General features: G+C 33.5%; 2 protein-coding genes across 3 annotated transcripts in view; one reads left to right on the top strand and one right to left on the bottom strand.

Annotated features, from left to right (window-relative positions):
• Nucleotides 1-8,570, top strand: part of LOC126698738 (alcohol dehydrogenase-like) — an 80,194-nt gene extending 71,624 nt beyond the window's left edge. Inside the window, exons 2-11 of the mRNA XM_050396154.1 lie at nt 4,359-4,434; nt 4,667-4,803; nt 5,371-5,417; nt 6,286-6,611; nt 6,722-6,804; nt 6,908-6,983; nt 7,065-7,126; nt 7,240-7,335; nt 7,790-7,951; nt 8,068-8,570. Of these exons, the coding sequence (XP_050252111.1) occupies nt 4,398-4,434; nt 4,667-4,803; nt 5,371-5,417; nt 6,286-6,611; nt 6,722-6,804; nt 6,908-6,983; nt 7,065-7,126; nt 7,240-7,335; nt 7,790-7,951; nt 8,068-8,184 (1,143 nt within the window). The 5' untranslated portion in view covers nt 4,359-4,397 and the 3' untranslated portion in view covers nt 8,185-8,570. The remainder of the gene's footprint in view (nt 1-4,358; nt 4,435-4,666; nt 4,804-5,370; nt 5,418-6,285; nt 6,612-6,721; nt 6,805-6,907; nt 6,984-7,064; nt 7,127-7,239; nt 7,336-7,789; nt 7,952-8,067) is intronic.
• LOC126698739 (uncharacterized) overlaps nt 1-15,206 on the bottom strand; it is an 81,451-nt gene extending 66,245 nt beyond the window's left edge. The window contains exons 1-4 of one of the 2 annotated variants that reach the window (XR_007646574.1): nt 14,816-15,206; nt 13,102-13,163; nt 12,863-12,967; nt 9,678-9,931 (exon numbers count right to left, since the gene is read on the bottom strand). Coding sequence is in view for 1 of the 2 variants with exons in the window: in XM_050396155.1 (XP_050252112.1) it covers nt 9,791-9,931; nt 12,863-12,967; nt 13,102-13,163; nt 14,816-15,059 (552 nt within the window). In the remaining variant the exon portion in view is untranslated. Of the gene's footprint in view, nt 1-9,661; nt 9,932-12,862; nt 12,968-13,101; nt 13,164-14,815 lie in introns of those variants that run through there. The other variant, XM_050396155.1, reaches the window with a different exon arrangement.
• Between the last annotated feature and the right edge of the window lie 924 nt (nt 15,207-16,130).

Below are 16,130 nucleotides of genomic sequence, written 5' to 3'. Positions count from 1 at the left end.
GAGCGCTCCGACTTGGGCCTGTCGGCCCAAGCCTCCGCTCCATGGACTAAGCCTCTAAAAATTTCCCATTAAAAACCACACAATATTATTCAAGTCGTCAACATGAATCAAATGATACCCTTAAAGTGTGGATGAAATGTTTTATAATGCTTAGATTTATAAAAGATACTAGTGAAAGTTCCATGCGTTGCATGGCTTTAATCCTGAATTTTCTTTATATATTTTTTTGAGAAATTATAACTAAATGAGTTATTATTACATAATTTTAGAATTATTTTCTAACTATATATAAGACAACTGATGATTATGTACATTCAACTTTTACAAATCTAAAGATTAACTGTTCATTAGTTTTGGTTAAGTTTATATGAAATCATTGTGTCATTTTTTTCCCTACTATTCTTTGTTGCTACATATGATTCTTGTGCTTTGGTTGGACAATGTCCTCTGCTTTGTAATGTAGGAAACACCTTAGGAAGTGAAATGCCTCCAGTTAGATATGTTAATGTTTCCAATATTTGTGTAATTTGAAATGTTAAACACATAACACTTATCACCCAAATTAGATTTATTGTACATTACTTGTAGCAAAAATTAATAAATTCAATACATACAGACTCATCCAAACCAACCACTCTTTCACAAAAAAACCATATGGCTCCTAAAGTAAGGACTTGCCACGTGAATACACAGATATGCAACCCTTTGTAATGCACCATTTTCAAGGATGCAGAGCATCCCTGTAAAGTTTATGCATCAATTTTGGGGGTGAGCTGTCCACCATTACTACACTGATGTTCGTAATGCTGCATGTGCTGCTCAACAATTTGGTACGTTCTTTGGTTTTCCATTGAGCTTACACGATTTTCTTCATTCAACGATTTCGAATTTTTCAACAAATTCAAATGATCAATACATTAGTACACAGTTTTCCATTTAATTTTCACGATTTTGTACATTTAACGAATTCAAACTTTTCAACAAATTCAGACTATCTGTACATCTAATTTACACAATTTTATTTTGTACTTTCAAGATTTTATACAATCAACGAAATCAAATTCGAACGATCTGTACATCTAAATTTTGTTTTTTACAAATTCGAATGATCTGTACATCTAATGTACACAATAACTAAATGAATTTTCATGATTTTGTACTTTTAACGAAATCAAATTTCTCAACAAGTCCAGAATATTTGTACATCTGTACATCTATTCAAATCTGCTTACTACATTCATAAAATTTGTTTTCTGCATTAATTAAAACTATTCATTGTTTTCTCATAAAAATTGTTCACTGTTTTCTACATAAACTATTTCTAGGATTTTGCATAAAATTATTTTCTATTCAGCATTATTTAAAAAATTGTTCACTCTCTTTTCTGCATAAATTATTCTCTATTCACTGCATAAATTGTTCATTGTTCATTGTTTTCTCATAAAACACCTAGTGAAATCGTGTTTTCTAAATTTAAACGCCAAATCTGAATGTTTTTTCTTGTTTGGATTTCACAATAATCGAATCTATTTTTCTGCATTGATAAAATCTATTTCTACATTAATATAATTTGCTCTCTGCACATCATGTTTACTGCATATTCAAATCTGCTTACTGCATTCATAAAATCTTTTTGAGGGGGAGAGAGTACAAAAGTCTTTTTGAGGGAGAGGGAAGGCTATTACAAAAGGCTTTCTAAAACTTGGAACTTAAACGCTTAGAATCTTAGAAACTTAGAAACTTGTCTTCTGTCTTTGTAGTCCGTCTCTTTTATAGGTGAAATGAACCATGGTAAAGTAGGTAAATTTAACTCAAGTTAATCTGTCGGTGGTATGGAAATTAGTACTGATGAGTAGTAGTCTGTCTGCGTCTGTCTGGGAATCTTTCAGATCTCGGGAATCTATCAGATCTCGGGAATCTATCAGATCTCGGGAATCTATCAGATCTCTTTTTACGCATGCTAGTAAACAGTAGTAACTTTTGAACATCTGTCTGGACTGTCTTGATTTGTCTGGAATCTATTCACGCGTGCTGGTGAATAGTAATCTGTCATGGATGCCATCTTTGGTGGTTCTACCCAAGCCATTAAAGATGCAATGGTTGTCCTGAATCAAGAAATTATGTAACTGTGGTAGTCAATGTTGATGTGAATTTGAATTGGTTCAGAACCTTAGGAACAAATACAACGAGTCCATGGCTTAGGTGATTATCTTGTTTTTTGTTTCATTCTCTTTTCCCTTTGCATACAAATTTCATTCTAGATATGATTCACATTTATTTGTTCATTCTAATGATTTCTGCCTTTATATAAACTACAAAATGACAATTCTTTGTTTGGGTTCTTGATTTTGAATAAACAGAGTAATATCAATAACATTCTGGTGAATGATCATTATTGACAACTACCCTCTAGGAAGCTGTTTTATATTCAAGTATTTGTTATTTTGTTAGCTTTAACACATTATTAAATAATTTACGCAAAAAAAAAGAGTAAACAATTTTTTAAATAATGCTGAACATAAAATAATTTTATGCAGAATACTAGAAATAGTTTATGCAGAAAACAAATTTTATGAATGCAGTAAGCAAATTCGAATATACAGTAAACATGATGTGCAGAGAGGAAATTTTATTAATGTAGAAACATATTTTATCAATGCAGAGAAAAAGAGATTCGATTATTGTGAAATTCAAACATGAAAAAGCATTCAGATTTGGCTTTTAAATTTAGAAATCACGATTTCACTAGGTATTTTATGAGAAAATAGTGAACAGTTTTTAAATAGTAAACAGAAAATAATTTACGCAGAAAAGATAGTGAACAACTTGTTATAAAGTTTTCACAGTAAGTTGTTATTAATTCTCATCTGGACCTATTAGTGACATTATATTTTTTCCTACCATTAACAACTTGTCATGCAGACTTTATTGTGAAATTTTTGAAAAAATATTGTGTCCATAACTTGCATAAAGAGAGGTAATTAAAACATATATATTTATATATATCTTGTCTTTTTTGGTAATTTACAAATCAAACCGCCACTTTTATAAGTATTAGCCAAACACTTAACTTTGTCAAAAAGCATTTTTTGATAGTTTTTACCTAACATGCTACTTAAAAAAAAAAAAAAAAAAAAAAAAAAAAAAAAAAAAAAACTCAGTTTCATATTTTACTTTTTAAAACTTCCACTTTTTCCAAAAGAACTGTTTGAAAAAGCTGAACCAAACTCACCTTAGTAGAACTAATAGATTGTGGGTTTTTTTTAGTTGCAACTTACGCATATGCAAGTAACAATAATATGCAAGTATTTATAAAAGATTTAATTGCTTGAGTTTCAAATCATCTCCTTCATTAATAAATAAGGAGTTATAAAAAAAATTAGAAAGGTTTTTTATTGATAATCTTAATTAAAGATATTATATATAAGGACAAATATACAAAATTATGCATGTGTATATTATAATAATCATTCATTTAGTTAGAAAATAATTCTAAAATTATGTAATAATAACTCATTTAGTTATAATTTCTCAAAAAAATATATAAAGAAAATTCAGGATTAAAGCCATGCAACGCATGGAACTTTCACTAGTATCTTTTATAAATCTAAGCATTATAAAACATTTCATCCACACTTTAAGGGTATCATTTGATTCATGTTGACGACTCGAATAATATTGTGTGGTTTTTAATGGGAGATTTTTGGAGGCTTAGGTTGACAGGCCCAAGTCGGAGTGTTCATGGACAAGCTTCTTGGGGTCCGGGGGCAACGCCCCTGGGAAAAATTTTATGAGAAAACAATGAACATTTTTACTTAATGTAGAAATTAAATTCATATTTTGAAATTAAAATCTCTATATTTTACAATGCTTCTATTTAAATAAATAAAAACATAAAAAAAAAGCTACTTATTTTTATGTTTATGTTTATTTGTCAATAATCCCAACAACAAAAAAAAAAAAGTTATAAGGAACTCGAGTTTATTAAACTCGAGTTCCTTACAAGGTACTCGAGCTCACCAAGCTCGAGTACCTTAGAAAAAAAAAAAAAAAAAAAAAAAAGCATTTTTTAATGGCCCAATTTCCACCTCAGTAGCACCACGGTGGCAAAACTCCTAAGAACTCAAGTTTAAGAAACTCGAGTTCCATAAAAAGTGGTATTTTCCTATATAATTTCGAAACAGTGTTTTTTTACAAAATATTTCAAAAATTCGTGATATTTGGCCATTTTGACCGTAAGTTATATCAGTGTACAGTGTCATCAAAAAAATATCTTTGCACAGTGGTATATAAATGTATAAGCGGTTGGGTCTTTGGTGTCCTATTCCTATGCTCATAACTCTAAACTCCTCACACAGAAACATTTTCGCTTCATTCATTCTGAAATTGAACCAACCATGTCTGCTACTTCTGGCCTTGTGATTCCCTGCAAAGGTATGAACACTTTTATATTTTATCATGCATTTACTTTTTGTTTTTATTTTATTATTTCTGTGCTTTTTGGTGGTTAGAATCTTTTGTTTTGGCCAAGTGGGTTTTTTGTTCACTATATTTTAGGACTATGTATGTGCTCAGTTTTTTTTTTTTTTTTTTTTTTTTCACCTTGTTTTTTTCAATGTATTCGAATTATAATTGGAGGTGTAATTTTGTACATGTTTATTTGAAGCTGCCATTGCGTGGGAGGCAGGGAAGCCACTGGTGATAGAGCAAGTGGAGGTGGCTCCACCACAGACCATGGAAGTGAGGATCAAGATCAAATATACTTCACTTTGCCGTACCGATCTCTACTTCTGGGAGGCCAAGGTTGGATATGACATGTTTTTGTATCAATTTTTTTTTTCCTAATGGTTTCCTTTCTTCATATTTCTTTAAAAGAATACAGTTGCTACTTGCTACAGAGTCCTATGTTATGAAATTGCATAGTTCTCACTCTAAATTCGATAGAGATGTCTTGGTTCAGCCATTCACAATAAAGTGAAATTTAAGATTAACTTAGGAATATGGTAGTCGAAAATCTCCTGGACCTCCATGTTGTTCCAAAAGTAGATTGATGTATTGGTTACAACAGATGCAGTTGGCCTCTATACTATAAAAAAAGTGGCGTCCGTTGTTTCCTTCTTGAATGCATTGAGTTAATTGTCCAGTTTGTGATTGTCATTACAACTCATATATCATGGAATCTAAATTATCTAATAGAATCAATACCTTCTGGCCTTAATTTCTCTTCCTACGAAAACAAAGGCGTAAACTTGGTGATTCTTGTTTGAAACAACAATTTGAGTTGGCTTTATTATTAATCCTTTGAGAATGCACTTAATTTCTCTCTCTTTTGTTTTTCATTTTTCATTTTCTCTTTTCTTTAATTTTCAGGGCCAGACTCCACTGTTTCCTCGAATATTTGGCCATGAAGCAGCTGGGTAAGTTGTAGATTTATTTTGCTATGGCACATTTGTTTTTAATTAGTAATACTTTACACTGAGTGCCACATTCCCTAAGCAAATTTTCTGAGTGAGAAATCTTAGGTTTTTGATGGAATTAACCATGATCTATGTCCATGAGTTCTGTTATGTTTGAATATTGCAGTAGTATGAGTCTTCAAGTAATGCAGCAGGCTACACGGACAAGTTTGCCAATTAATCCCATTATTCATTTAATACTTATGTGTATGTTTGGATTGCATTGAAAACAACAGACGTGCACGTCTACGTATTTTTGTGTGGGTCCCATGCACTGTTTACGGGACCCATAAGTACGGATTTCAGCAAATTTATCTTTAAAACTAGGTCCCATGGTACTATTCACGCATTTAAAAATTATTTTGCTACAGTATTTTTAGTTTTCAGTAATAAACGGTATCCAAACAAACCCTATATGGGTTATCTTAAAAGCGTCCCCCGGGTGGCCGGAGCTCGCAGGCATGATGAATATCTTACCATCTTAGAAGCTTTTGAAGCAGAAATCCTCTAGAATGAAGGTGTTACATGATGAAATGATTCATTATGAAGAAAACAAGTCATCATAAGAAATGAACAAAGAATTTGCAGCAATTTCACATCATCAAGATGGATTGCATGCTCACAACTCTGACAAGCACATAAATCCTGCATTTGACTACTAGAAAAAAAAAAGGATAATTTTGTCCCCGTGAAGTGTCTAATTACAACTTGAGTCTTGATTCTGTTCTTCATTCATTTTCTTAATTGATGAATTTTTACAGTTATGTATTTTACTCTAGTTTGTTATAAATGCAATAGCATGTTCATTGCCAAGATTTTATTCTAACAGGGTTGTAGAAAGCGTTGGGGAAGGTGTATCAGACCTCCAAGTTGGGGATCATGTGCTTCCGGTGTTCACTGGAGAGTGCGGGGACTGCAGGCACTGCAAGTCTGAGGAAAGCAATATGTGTGACCTGCTGAGAATAAATACAGACAGAGGAGTTATGCTTAATGATGGAAAATCCAGGTTTTCTATCAATGGGACTCCTATAAATCACTTTCTTGGTACATCCACATTCAGTGAGTATACTGTTGTTCATTCAGGATGCCTAACTAAGATTAGTCCGCTAGCACCTTTGGATAAGGTTTGCATCCTCAGTTGTGGCATCTCAACAGGTTTTATGTCCAATGAAATCTTGTGTTGGTGATTTCTGTATTACATCTGAAACTTCCACCTAGAGGTTTATGTAAAATCTGATTTTTTTTATAAATTTTTTTAATTTCAGGATTAGGTGCAACTTTGAATGTTGCAAAACCAAAGAAGGGATCTACAGTTGCTGTTTTTGGTCTTGGCGCTGTTGGGCTGGCTGTATGTTATGGAAAATTTTGTTTGAAATCTTTGTTCTGTTTATTCTTTTTGTAAGATTTGGATCCTTTCTACACTTTAATTTATTTCTGTTCTATTTCTTTAGGCTGCTGAAGGTGCAAGAATTGCTGGGGCATCAAGGATTATTGGGATTGACTTGAGTCCCAAGAGGTATGAGGAAGGTAGGTACTCTTTCATCATTTTTGTTGATTGAGTTTTTATTTTCCATGATATTGAGCTTTATGATTCTCTCTTATTACTAGCCAAGAAATTTGGAGTAACTGAGTTTGTAAATCCAAAGGACCATGACAGACCAGTTCAAGAGGTGTAAAACTCTTCTGCATTCTGAAGTTCACTTTTTCTATAGTATCTTGCTGCATGAATTCCGTAGTATAAGTGAGTCATATTTTAGATTCCTAATACCTTGTAACTACTCAGGTTATTGCTGAGATGACAAATGGTGGAGTTGACAGGAGTATAGAGTGCACCGGCAACATCAATTGCATGATCTCTGCTTTTGAGTGTGTTCATGATGTATGTTTTCTAGATAATTTAACAATTAACTCATCTTATTTATTGGTAATAATAAAGATAGAGCTTGGTCTGACATTAGGTTGGTTCTATGATAACAATGTAAACTAAAGTAGCTTGAATGTCCTATTCTTTGTATGATAATTATTCAATACTATGAGTACAACAATGTGATGCTTCCCCCCTGTCAGATAATAGTAGATGTCTTCTTTAATTTCATTATGGAAATTATCATTTATATGAGAAGAGGGAAAGAGGGAATACCATGGCGCTGTACTCTGAAAGTACCAAGTTGCTGTCCTTCAGAAATTGCTTATAATATTCCCTGTTCTTTTAATTATAGTTTTAGTAGTTATAGTTGGAGTGTGTGTATTAGTTTTAGGCCAATACTTGGCTTGGTACTCCAGACTCGTACTGTCAAACTTTAACCTGAGTCTTGTTTTTTTGGTTAATGCAGGGATGGGGTGTAGCTGTGCTCGTAGGAGTGCCGAACAAGGATGCGGTGTTCATGACCAAGCCCATTAATGTGCTTAATGAGAGGACACTCAAAGGAACTTTCTTTGGAAACTACAAACCTCGGACTGACCTTCCCTCAGTTGTTGACATGTACATGAACAAGGTACTCTCATTTTCTCATGCTTTAACGAGTTTTGGGTTTTTATATACTTGTCTAATGTCATGAAGAAACAAAGAGGAAAAAAATACCTTATTTTTTTAAAAAAAATTTCATTGCAGAAATTGGAAGTGGAGAAATTTATAACCCACCGGGTCCCTTTCTCCGACATCAATAAGGCCTTCGAGTACATGTTGAAGGGAGAGGGTTTGCGGTGTATAATTAGTATGGAAGAATAGAGTTTTCGACAGAATTAAGAAATAAATACAGGTTTTTGAATCTGGATTCTCAGGTTTAATTTATCTCTTATGAATAAAGTCACGAAAAAAAACATTTTCACAACAAACCTAAGTAGCAAATTATTAATGGTAAGCTTTATTGTAAAATTATCGTGGGTGTAATAGTGCCTGGATTCTTTTATGTATTATGGGAATGGGCCATCCTCTGGCCGTTTAAATGTAATTGTATAGAAATAATGTGCACCAAAAGCCCGGGTTGTGCTCTTCTCTTTCTGAGACGCATATACATACATCGTATATGATAGGAACTTGTGCTTTGAGAATTAATTCAGGTGCTGAGGTATTGTATTTTTCTGGAATCTAAATGAAAGTTGAGTTGTATAGAACTGCCAAATTTGTACCAGCCACTTTCATTTTCCATATTGTATAATCTGTTTATTTTAAGCTTAAAATTCTACCATATTTTCACCTCCAGCTAATCTAAACACACAGTAATACGACATTCTTTTGAAAAGTAAATGAATTTTTATGGAGAACCTATTAGATAGTTCATTGATCAGATAACAGAAGGTTATGGGGCAATTTGGAAAGTAAATACTGAAGAAAATGTTGAGATCATGATATCAAATTGTGACAGGAAACGAATATCTTTCTTTGACAATTATCAAGAATTGAATTGTGACAAATAAGTGATAACCAAATCCTTTTGTCCGCATTGTGCCAATCAAACTTTTAGATTTTCTCTATTGCTGTGTCCACCAATTTTTGACAAATCATGGCCCACCTGTTTTGTTATTTGGCAAGAGCTCCAAGAAAATTTTTATATTATAATTTTTCAAAGAAAAGATGGGAGTATGATTGTATGCTTGCTGGTGTCGTTACAACAATTGACCATCCTAATCATGACTCGGATCTTCTAGAAAAAGAAGCATTCATTTTATATCTTATGATATGACTGCTTTAATGTAGACTCAGATAGCAGCCTGATGATCAAGTTAGCTGGACCATTCTCAAAAGCATATTAGAGCAAAGCTTATGGATGGACTTGAAAAAATGAAACAATAGTACAATACACGTGACTAGGCTTATTGTCTTGGCAGATTGGGTGTTGGATTGCCTGGTAATGTTCTACATGAGTGCATAAACAGCAATGATCCTCATCTTAAAATAAATAGGTGATGAAAGGGGATGGGCTAGTTCTAATGGAAGGAATACCGAAATCTGAATAATAATTAACAAAAATATGCACAGACCATTTTGCGTATGCATAGCATTAGAACTCCCCCCCATACAGCAACTCTAATGCAAGATAAACAGAAAATGACATTGTATCTGTAGTAAGATTCATCCGAGATTATGTAAGCTCAATTTGACTAAACTTAAAAACATTGGACATACTATAAAGCTTTGCAGAACTCAAGATATGATTTTGGCAAAGCATAGAAGCATCTATAAAGTTGAGATATGATTCAAGCAATTTAAAAGAAAAGAAGGTATACTTGTATTCCTTTCTTGTTCCCTCATGTCTGCCACAACTTTACAGGAGAAAACAGTAGCATATGTAAATTGAATAATGGAGAACCAGCATACTTACTCTTTGCCTATTTTACTTGTACTTTTCCATTATTCTTTTCGCTTCTTCTAGAGAGTCCTCTGTAGAGGTGGTGCCTCCAGGCCCTCCACTCCCTTTTGGCCCATCATCTTTATTCAAGGCTATGAATGCGAAATATATGAGTCCCATCGTGGCCTGCAATCAAGAAATGTATTACTTCTCGCCATTAAAATTTGATGCTGAAAAATCACTTTTTAAACATTGACTCTTATATCATGTCATTACTTGAAACTTTGACAAATACCCCATCCCCTATGCCTTTCTTACCTTATCTTTTCCTTCAGCCCCTTCTAGAAACAGAATAAAATTAATTGAGAGATGATTTTTTAAATTTGGAAGTGTAAAAGTGAACTACTGATTTCAAAATAGTCCACTTTTGAAGAATTGTGCCTTAATTATTTCTATAACATAAAGAAAATAGATATAAAAAATTCTTTCTATAACCAATGCATCTCAGAAGTCAGAAGTGAATATTAAGGAGTCATCAGAAGTAAAATAAGTGAATATTTAGGAGAGTTTCTGGCAATTAGTTGTGTTATACATGTTTCTAAAAGAGTACTAAATATTTTTCCACAAGAATCATAATGGGAGTTGAATTTCCGATTTAAACAAATGAAAAGAGTATTATTACCAAATGAATGGATGACTGCACGTATGTGAGCATACTAATAATAGTTCAAAGAGAAAATATGTATAAAAGATATTAGCAGAGTGTTGGACTGACTGAGAGAGGAACATATTACTGGATGTATAAAGAGATTGATATATTGTTTCATCTCCATAACCCAGGTGTAGTGCCAAGATATTCTAATCCACACAACCTGATTATGATAGGAAACTGATTTAAGCAAGGTGTAGAAAGAAACCAAAATTCTTGAGAAGCATATTTAGTGAGACTCACAAAGAGATCAGTGATCTGAAGCAAAACTGAGAAAAGAGGGCCACTTTCTCACTTTTTAATCTAGGCCAAGACTCTAAATCAAGATTTGCAATCAGGCATATTTTCTTAGTTTATACTACCAGTGGCCATCCCTTGCGTGGCAAATTGTGTTGCACGAGCTACAAGGTGGTGAGGTCATAGATTATAAGTTCATTTTTCTCATGCCACCAGTCACACGCAGGTGACTGGATCTTGCCTATATTTGAAGGAGTAGACTATTTCGGTTGAAGTCGTAGTTGTTAATTTCATTCTCAAAAGACTAACAGGAACTTGCTGTGTTTATCTCAATTTATGCAGTTCAGGTGGTGAAGTCTCTTAAATTTGAAAGGAAGCTTAAGCTCTTTAGTATGTGTTATTCATTATGAAGTTTGTATGAAAGAAGTGTTGTATTTTACAGACATCACCATACTAAGTTGTATGAGTAATAATATTTTTAACCTCTTTCTTAGATAAAACTCACTACTTACTAATTTTTTTTACTTTCAATTTAAACAAACCCCATTTATCCAAATACACAAATTCTGAGATTGAAACATGTTTAATACTTAAGCATACTCAAGAAGATCATCTTGACCCAAAGGTGAATAACTTTTTTTTTTTTTGTTTAGTTTGATAATTCAATAGCTATAATAAAGGAAGGGGAGATTTGAATCCTGGACGTCTCGTTGGATACACCAAGAGGTGTTAGTTGAAGTAAAAGGCTCTTCGCAACAAGTGATGCAATCAAGAACAGCAATAACAACAAATAAACCCTTAGTCCCAAAATTTTGGGATCAGTTATATATTCTCAAAATACAAATTGAGATCGGTCACATGAATCGCTAGAAGGGAATGCCCCAAGTTATGTCTATAAATGTCCCATTCATAATAATGCGACTAAATTTTGACATTGGCTATCAATCTATTGCAACACTCCTTTTTTTGGGAGTGCAATGAGAATGATTTACTATAATTTTCCACTGAAGTCTATGTTTTTCAGAAGGAAACAAAGAGAACTTCTTGAGTGCTTCATTAAGCAAACCCTAGTGTTCTACAAAGAACCTAGAAACCAAAGACAATTTTCATTGATGTCAAAAGGTCCAGAGGTCAAAATGGCTTTAAAATCTTCCATCCATAACATAAAATGCTTAGCTTGTTAAGGCTTAATGCCCTTGGATTATCCAACAATTGGTTCTGGCAGGTAGGGTTAGTTGCCTGTAGGTTTTCTAGCTAGAGGCAAGTCCAAAGGGTTTTTCTTTAGAAAAGTTCACTAAGTTATTAAAAAAAGAAAAAAAAAGTAGACAAGACTCTGAAACCCTAGAAAGAATTAGTCACAACCCTTCATTTAGACTAATCTTAACCATGCATTATAAAAAGAAACCAAAAAAAACTCAAATACCCTTAATTAGCATTAGATATACTAGGCCAATATGGTACTGCAAACAATACAGCTACAGTAGTGTAAACTGTAGTCCCCTCCTCCCCCCCAATGTTGTCCTGCATCAGTAAAGACAGATCACCTTTAATTTTTTTTTTTTTTTTTTGGTAAGATTAAGAAATTTTTCCTTAATTAAGAAAATATCAACAGACCTGAAGCACATATCTTCCTACTCTTAAGTCCTTTTCTTTTTTGGTGTCCCTGGGACTAAAGTGTAAGAAGCTTCTGAGTTCATGGACTTATCCCCATGCAAATCAAGATACATGTGCCTGAGACCCAAATCTTGGCAGCTTTGAGTTGAGTGGCAAAGGTAAGCTTCTCACTGCAAACTCACATGTTTATTCCTAAGAGATAAATGTTTTTGATCTAAAAAACGCATTTTATGCAAAAAGAACTTAATAATTAAAAGAGAGATAGTGTACTGCTGCTTCCAAAGTAAAAAATCAGTAAAAAAAAAGGAAAAAACTTGTAAGTTACTGAAACAACACTATTGTATGAGTATTATGCACAATCAAGCTAAAATAGAATCAGCTTTCCCCAGAAAAGCAATCTGCTAGTTCTTTTTAGATTAAACCAACTGCATTAACTTTGAATTGCAATCATTTAAAAGATAAGAAGTACACTTCATATGCAGAATATGCAGCAGTAAAGATCAAATGGAATAAGCAATCATCAATCCTTACAGATGGAAAGGAAGTAGAAAAAATACCAGCGCAAAGAAAGCTGTAGACAGGAAAGACTTGAGTACAAAGAGTGAAACAGTCAGTGCAACTACTGTGACAGAAATCCTTGCTATTGGTCTGGGTACAGAATCCTAGAAAGATGTAGAAAAAAAAAATTTAGATCTTCCATTGAGAAAATAAAGGATGGTTTCAAACTTTCAATCATACATAAAACTGCTAATTAGTTTGTTAGTGTAGACTTGGAAGTGAAACAAAATAAACTTACGGGCACCAAATTGGTTCCTGCCTCAACTCCATCTTTTCCAACCTTCCACACCGTTTGAATAACTATTTGACGAAGATCAAAATGAAAGTTAGCACAATCAAAACATACCAGCAAAAGGAAGTAGGAACTCATGCAATGCAGAAAGCTACCTTAATTGTTGACTCTGATTTACAATGACCTACTACAAATTCAATGTTGGCACAAAAGCTTTTTAGATAATACAAATGCATCACATCAGACAGAGATATTCAGCAAAACCTACTTCAACAAACCCAGCCCATCAATATTAGCTAGGCCTCTTGGATAAAAGCATGTTCTGTCGAGATTTAAGATTAATTTTAAAAGTAAAACTGGCTCTTAGCTAAATTTTAAACCTTAAATAAGTTATGCTCAATCCCCATGATATGTGAAAGGGGAGGGACCATCCATGGAACTTGACTGACATCATGATGCAGGAGCAATACTATTCTTTTAGTCTTTTCAAATATTTTAAATTATGAAATTATGCTGATATGTATGAACAGGACTAAACTTAATTGCTGATATGTATGAACAGGACTAAACTTAATTAAGGGGTCTTTTTGTTTTATTGATAAGTTACACATACCTAGTGGGTTTTGAACCTAAAACCTTTATCCACTCTTATGGTGCAATTTGAGCTAGAGTTCGTTGGCTAAACTTAAATAAGGGCCTTGATTAAAAGTTTATTGGGTTTTATAGCTCCCTTATAAGTAAAGGTTATAACAGATTTATAAAAAAGTCTCACCTCTCGTCATCAATAACAACTCCCTTTTGATTCTACATTCTTTTGAGAAATTTAACATTTGCTTGATTAAGCATCAATGAAGAGGTTTTTCCTTTGTTCTCCTCTAAGAAACTTCATATTTGAAATAAATTGGAGTGTGTTATTTTTTTATCATGCTCCCAACTGTGTCATAACAATTGATGGGGTGAAAAAATCTAGCTATTAGTAATAAAACTCAAACAACTATGACCCTCCATAATTCCATAGGTTCTAGAAAGCGAACAGGGACAGAGGGTAGAAATTGTTGTTATTAGGGTGAAATCATCCTTATGTAAGTGCTTAGTTGCATTAATAAGGGTGTAATTGAAAAGGGAAACTAGATGTATTAGTCATTTTATATTGAAGCACTTTTTTAGGAGAGGGCTTGGATACAGATATTGGCAAGCAAGTTTTAAAGCATTTGCATGTAGAAGTGACAAGACAATCGTGATTGTCAGTTTATCAGAAAGTACTCAAAAGTAGATTGTTCCATCGAAATTTTATTCAAAAATATAATGCAGCTTATTCAAATATGCAGGGTCAACTTTTTCATATTTATATTGAAGACAATCAATTTGCTTATTTTTTTGACCAAATTAGGATGCAGCTAATAAGGCATTGTTCAACATCTTATTTCAGTGACTTCAACATCTTATGTAACCAAAAAAACCCATCAAACTTTCATGGGATTCTTTAGTTGCACAAGCTCTAGATTTTCTCCATAGGAATCCATTAAAAAGATTACCATTATCAAGCAGTAACTAAATTAGAGTGCTTGCTCACAATTACAAAATTATCCCTATTAACCAGTTTGAGACAAATGAAACCAATTCAGAAATAATCAAAAAGTCCGCAAACCCAGATAAGATCAATTCAGTAAATTCAAAAATCATCCCAAAAAAAAAAAAAAAAAAAGTGAGTGAAGCTTACCTTTCAAAAAGTTGGACTGTGCAGCGAAGACAATGGATGCTGCTGAGCGAGATGATTGGATTGTACGATTCTTAATATGGATAGTTGAGAGCAAAGAAGGTCTGTTTAAATTCAAAAGGGATTTGGAGGAAAGAAATTGGGAGTGGGTGAGAGTTAAATTTTCATTTTTGTAACATTTTGGAGAGTTTAGTGCAATGGAGCACATGTTATGGACAATAACTGACGAAGCCATATTCATAGTCATAACATAAACTCTGCGGAATTCTCGTATGTCTTTTTTTCTGTTTTTGGGTATCAAAGTTCAGACAGCTATATAAATTTGGTATTCACTCTATTGAGTTTGAACCTTGTTATCTGGTTTTTAGAATCGTATGGAAGTATCAGGGGTCTAAAGTCGGTTTGGTTTTACTCTGAAGCCTCACCACCTCACAAGCTTAGAGGGGAAGGGCCCACAGGAAGCTGATCTTACTCGGCCCAAAGTTTGTAAAAATAACCAGCTTTCCCCAGAAGTGAGAGCTCTAAAATTTCATGTCTGCAGCCCACATTGGAGATGCAAAAGCTTGTGGACTCAATACAAATTTAGGGCCTGTTTGGTAGTTTGAAGAGTGTTTTGTGCGATTTTAATGACTCAACTCTGAGCCCCACTTTTAAGTTAGCTGCTTTTTTTGTTTTTGTTTTTTTTGGGTAGAAACAGAGACTTTATTTATTTAATAAATATTGTTCATACAACAACAGCTAAAGTCCGCGTTGGGTACATTGTTTATTAGTCCCTAGGCCTAGCATGTCTCTTATATAACATGGGTACACAAAAGTAGGGCAGGCGTCATATATTATCAAAACTTGTTGTTGGTGGTTTCCTCATTTTGCAAGTTCATTGGCACACTCATTTGCTTCACGGTATATGTGGTGCACCTAAACCTCCCAATCCTGCACCATAAGGCTCCTGCAATCACATAATAAAAGAAACATATTAGGAGGGAAAATAACATTCTCATCAGTTAACCAGCCTAGGATTATCATAGAATCTACTTCAAGGTGGATAAATTTAAATCCCAAATCCCAAGCCAACTGAAGCCCCTGTCAAACTGCACCCAGTTCTGTAGCATTATTGGACTTAATGCCCAGATTCAAAGAAAAACCCGAAATCCTTTTTCCTAAACTGTCTCGTAAAAGGCCTCAGGCTCCTGCCCTTTCTAAATTTCCTAAAAAGCTTTCATCCGTTTTAAGTTTAATAACAGGGTCAATCGGTGCAGGCTATATAACAAGGAGATATATTGTACCTAGGACAATTTTTTCGAGCCTACCAAATAATAAA

Source organism: Quercus robur, chromosome 9, assembly GCF_932294415.1.
Source record: "Quercus robur chromosome 9, dhQueRobu3.1, whole genome shotgun sequence".
In the NCBI taxonomy this organism is placed as follows: Eukaryota; Viridiplantae; Streptophyta; class Magnoliopsida; order Fagales; family Fagaceae; genus Quercus; species Quercus robur.
The sequence above is the reverse complement of the archived record's forward strand: the minus strand, read 5'-3'. Positions and strand labels throughout refer to the sequence as shown.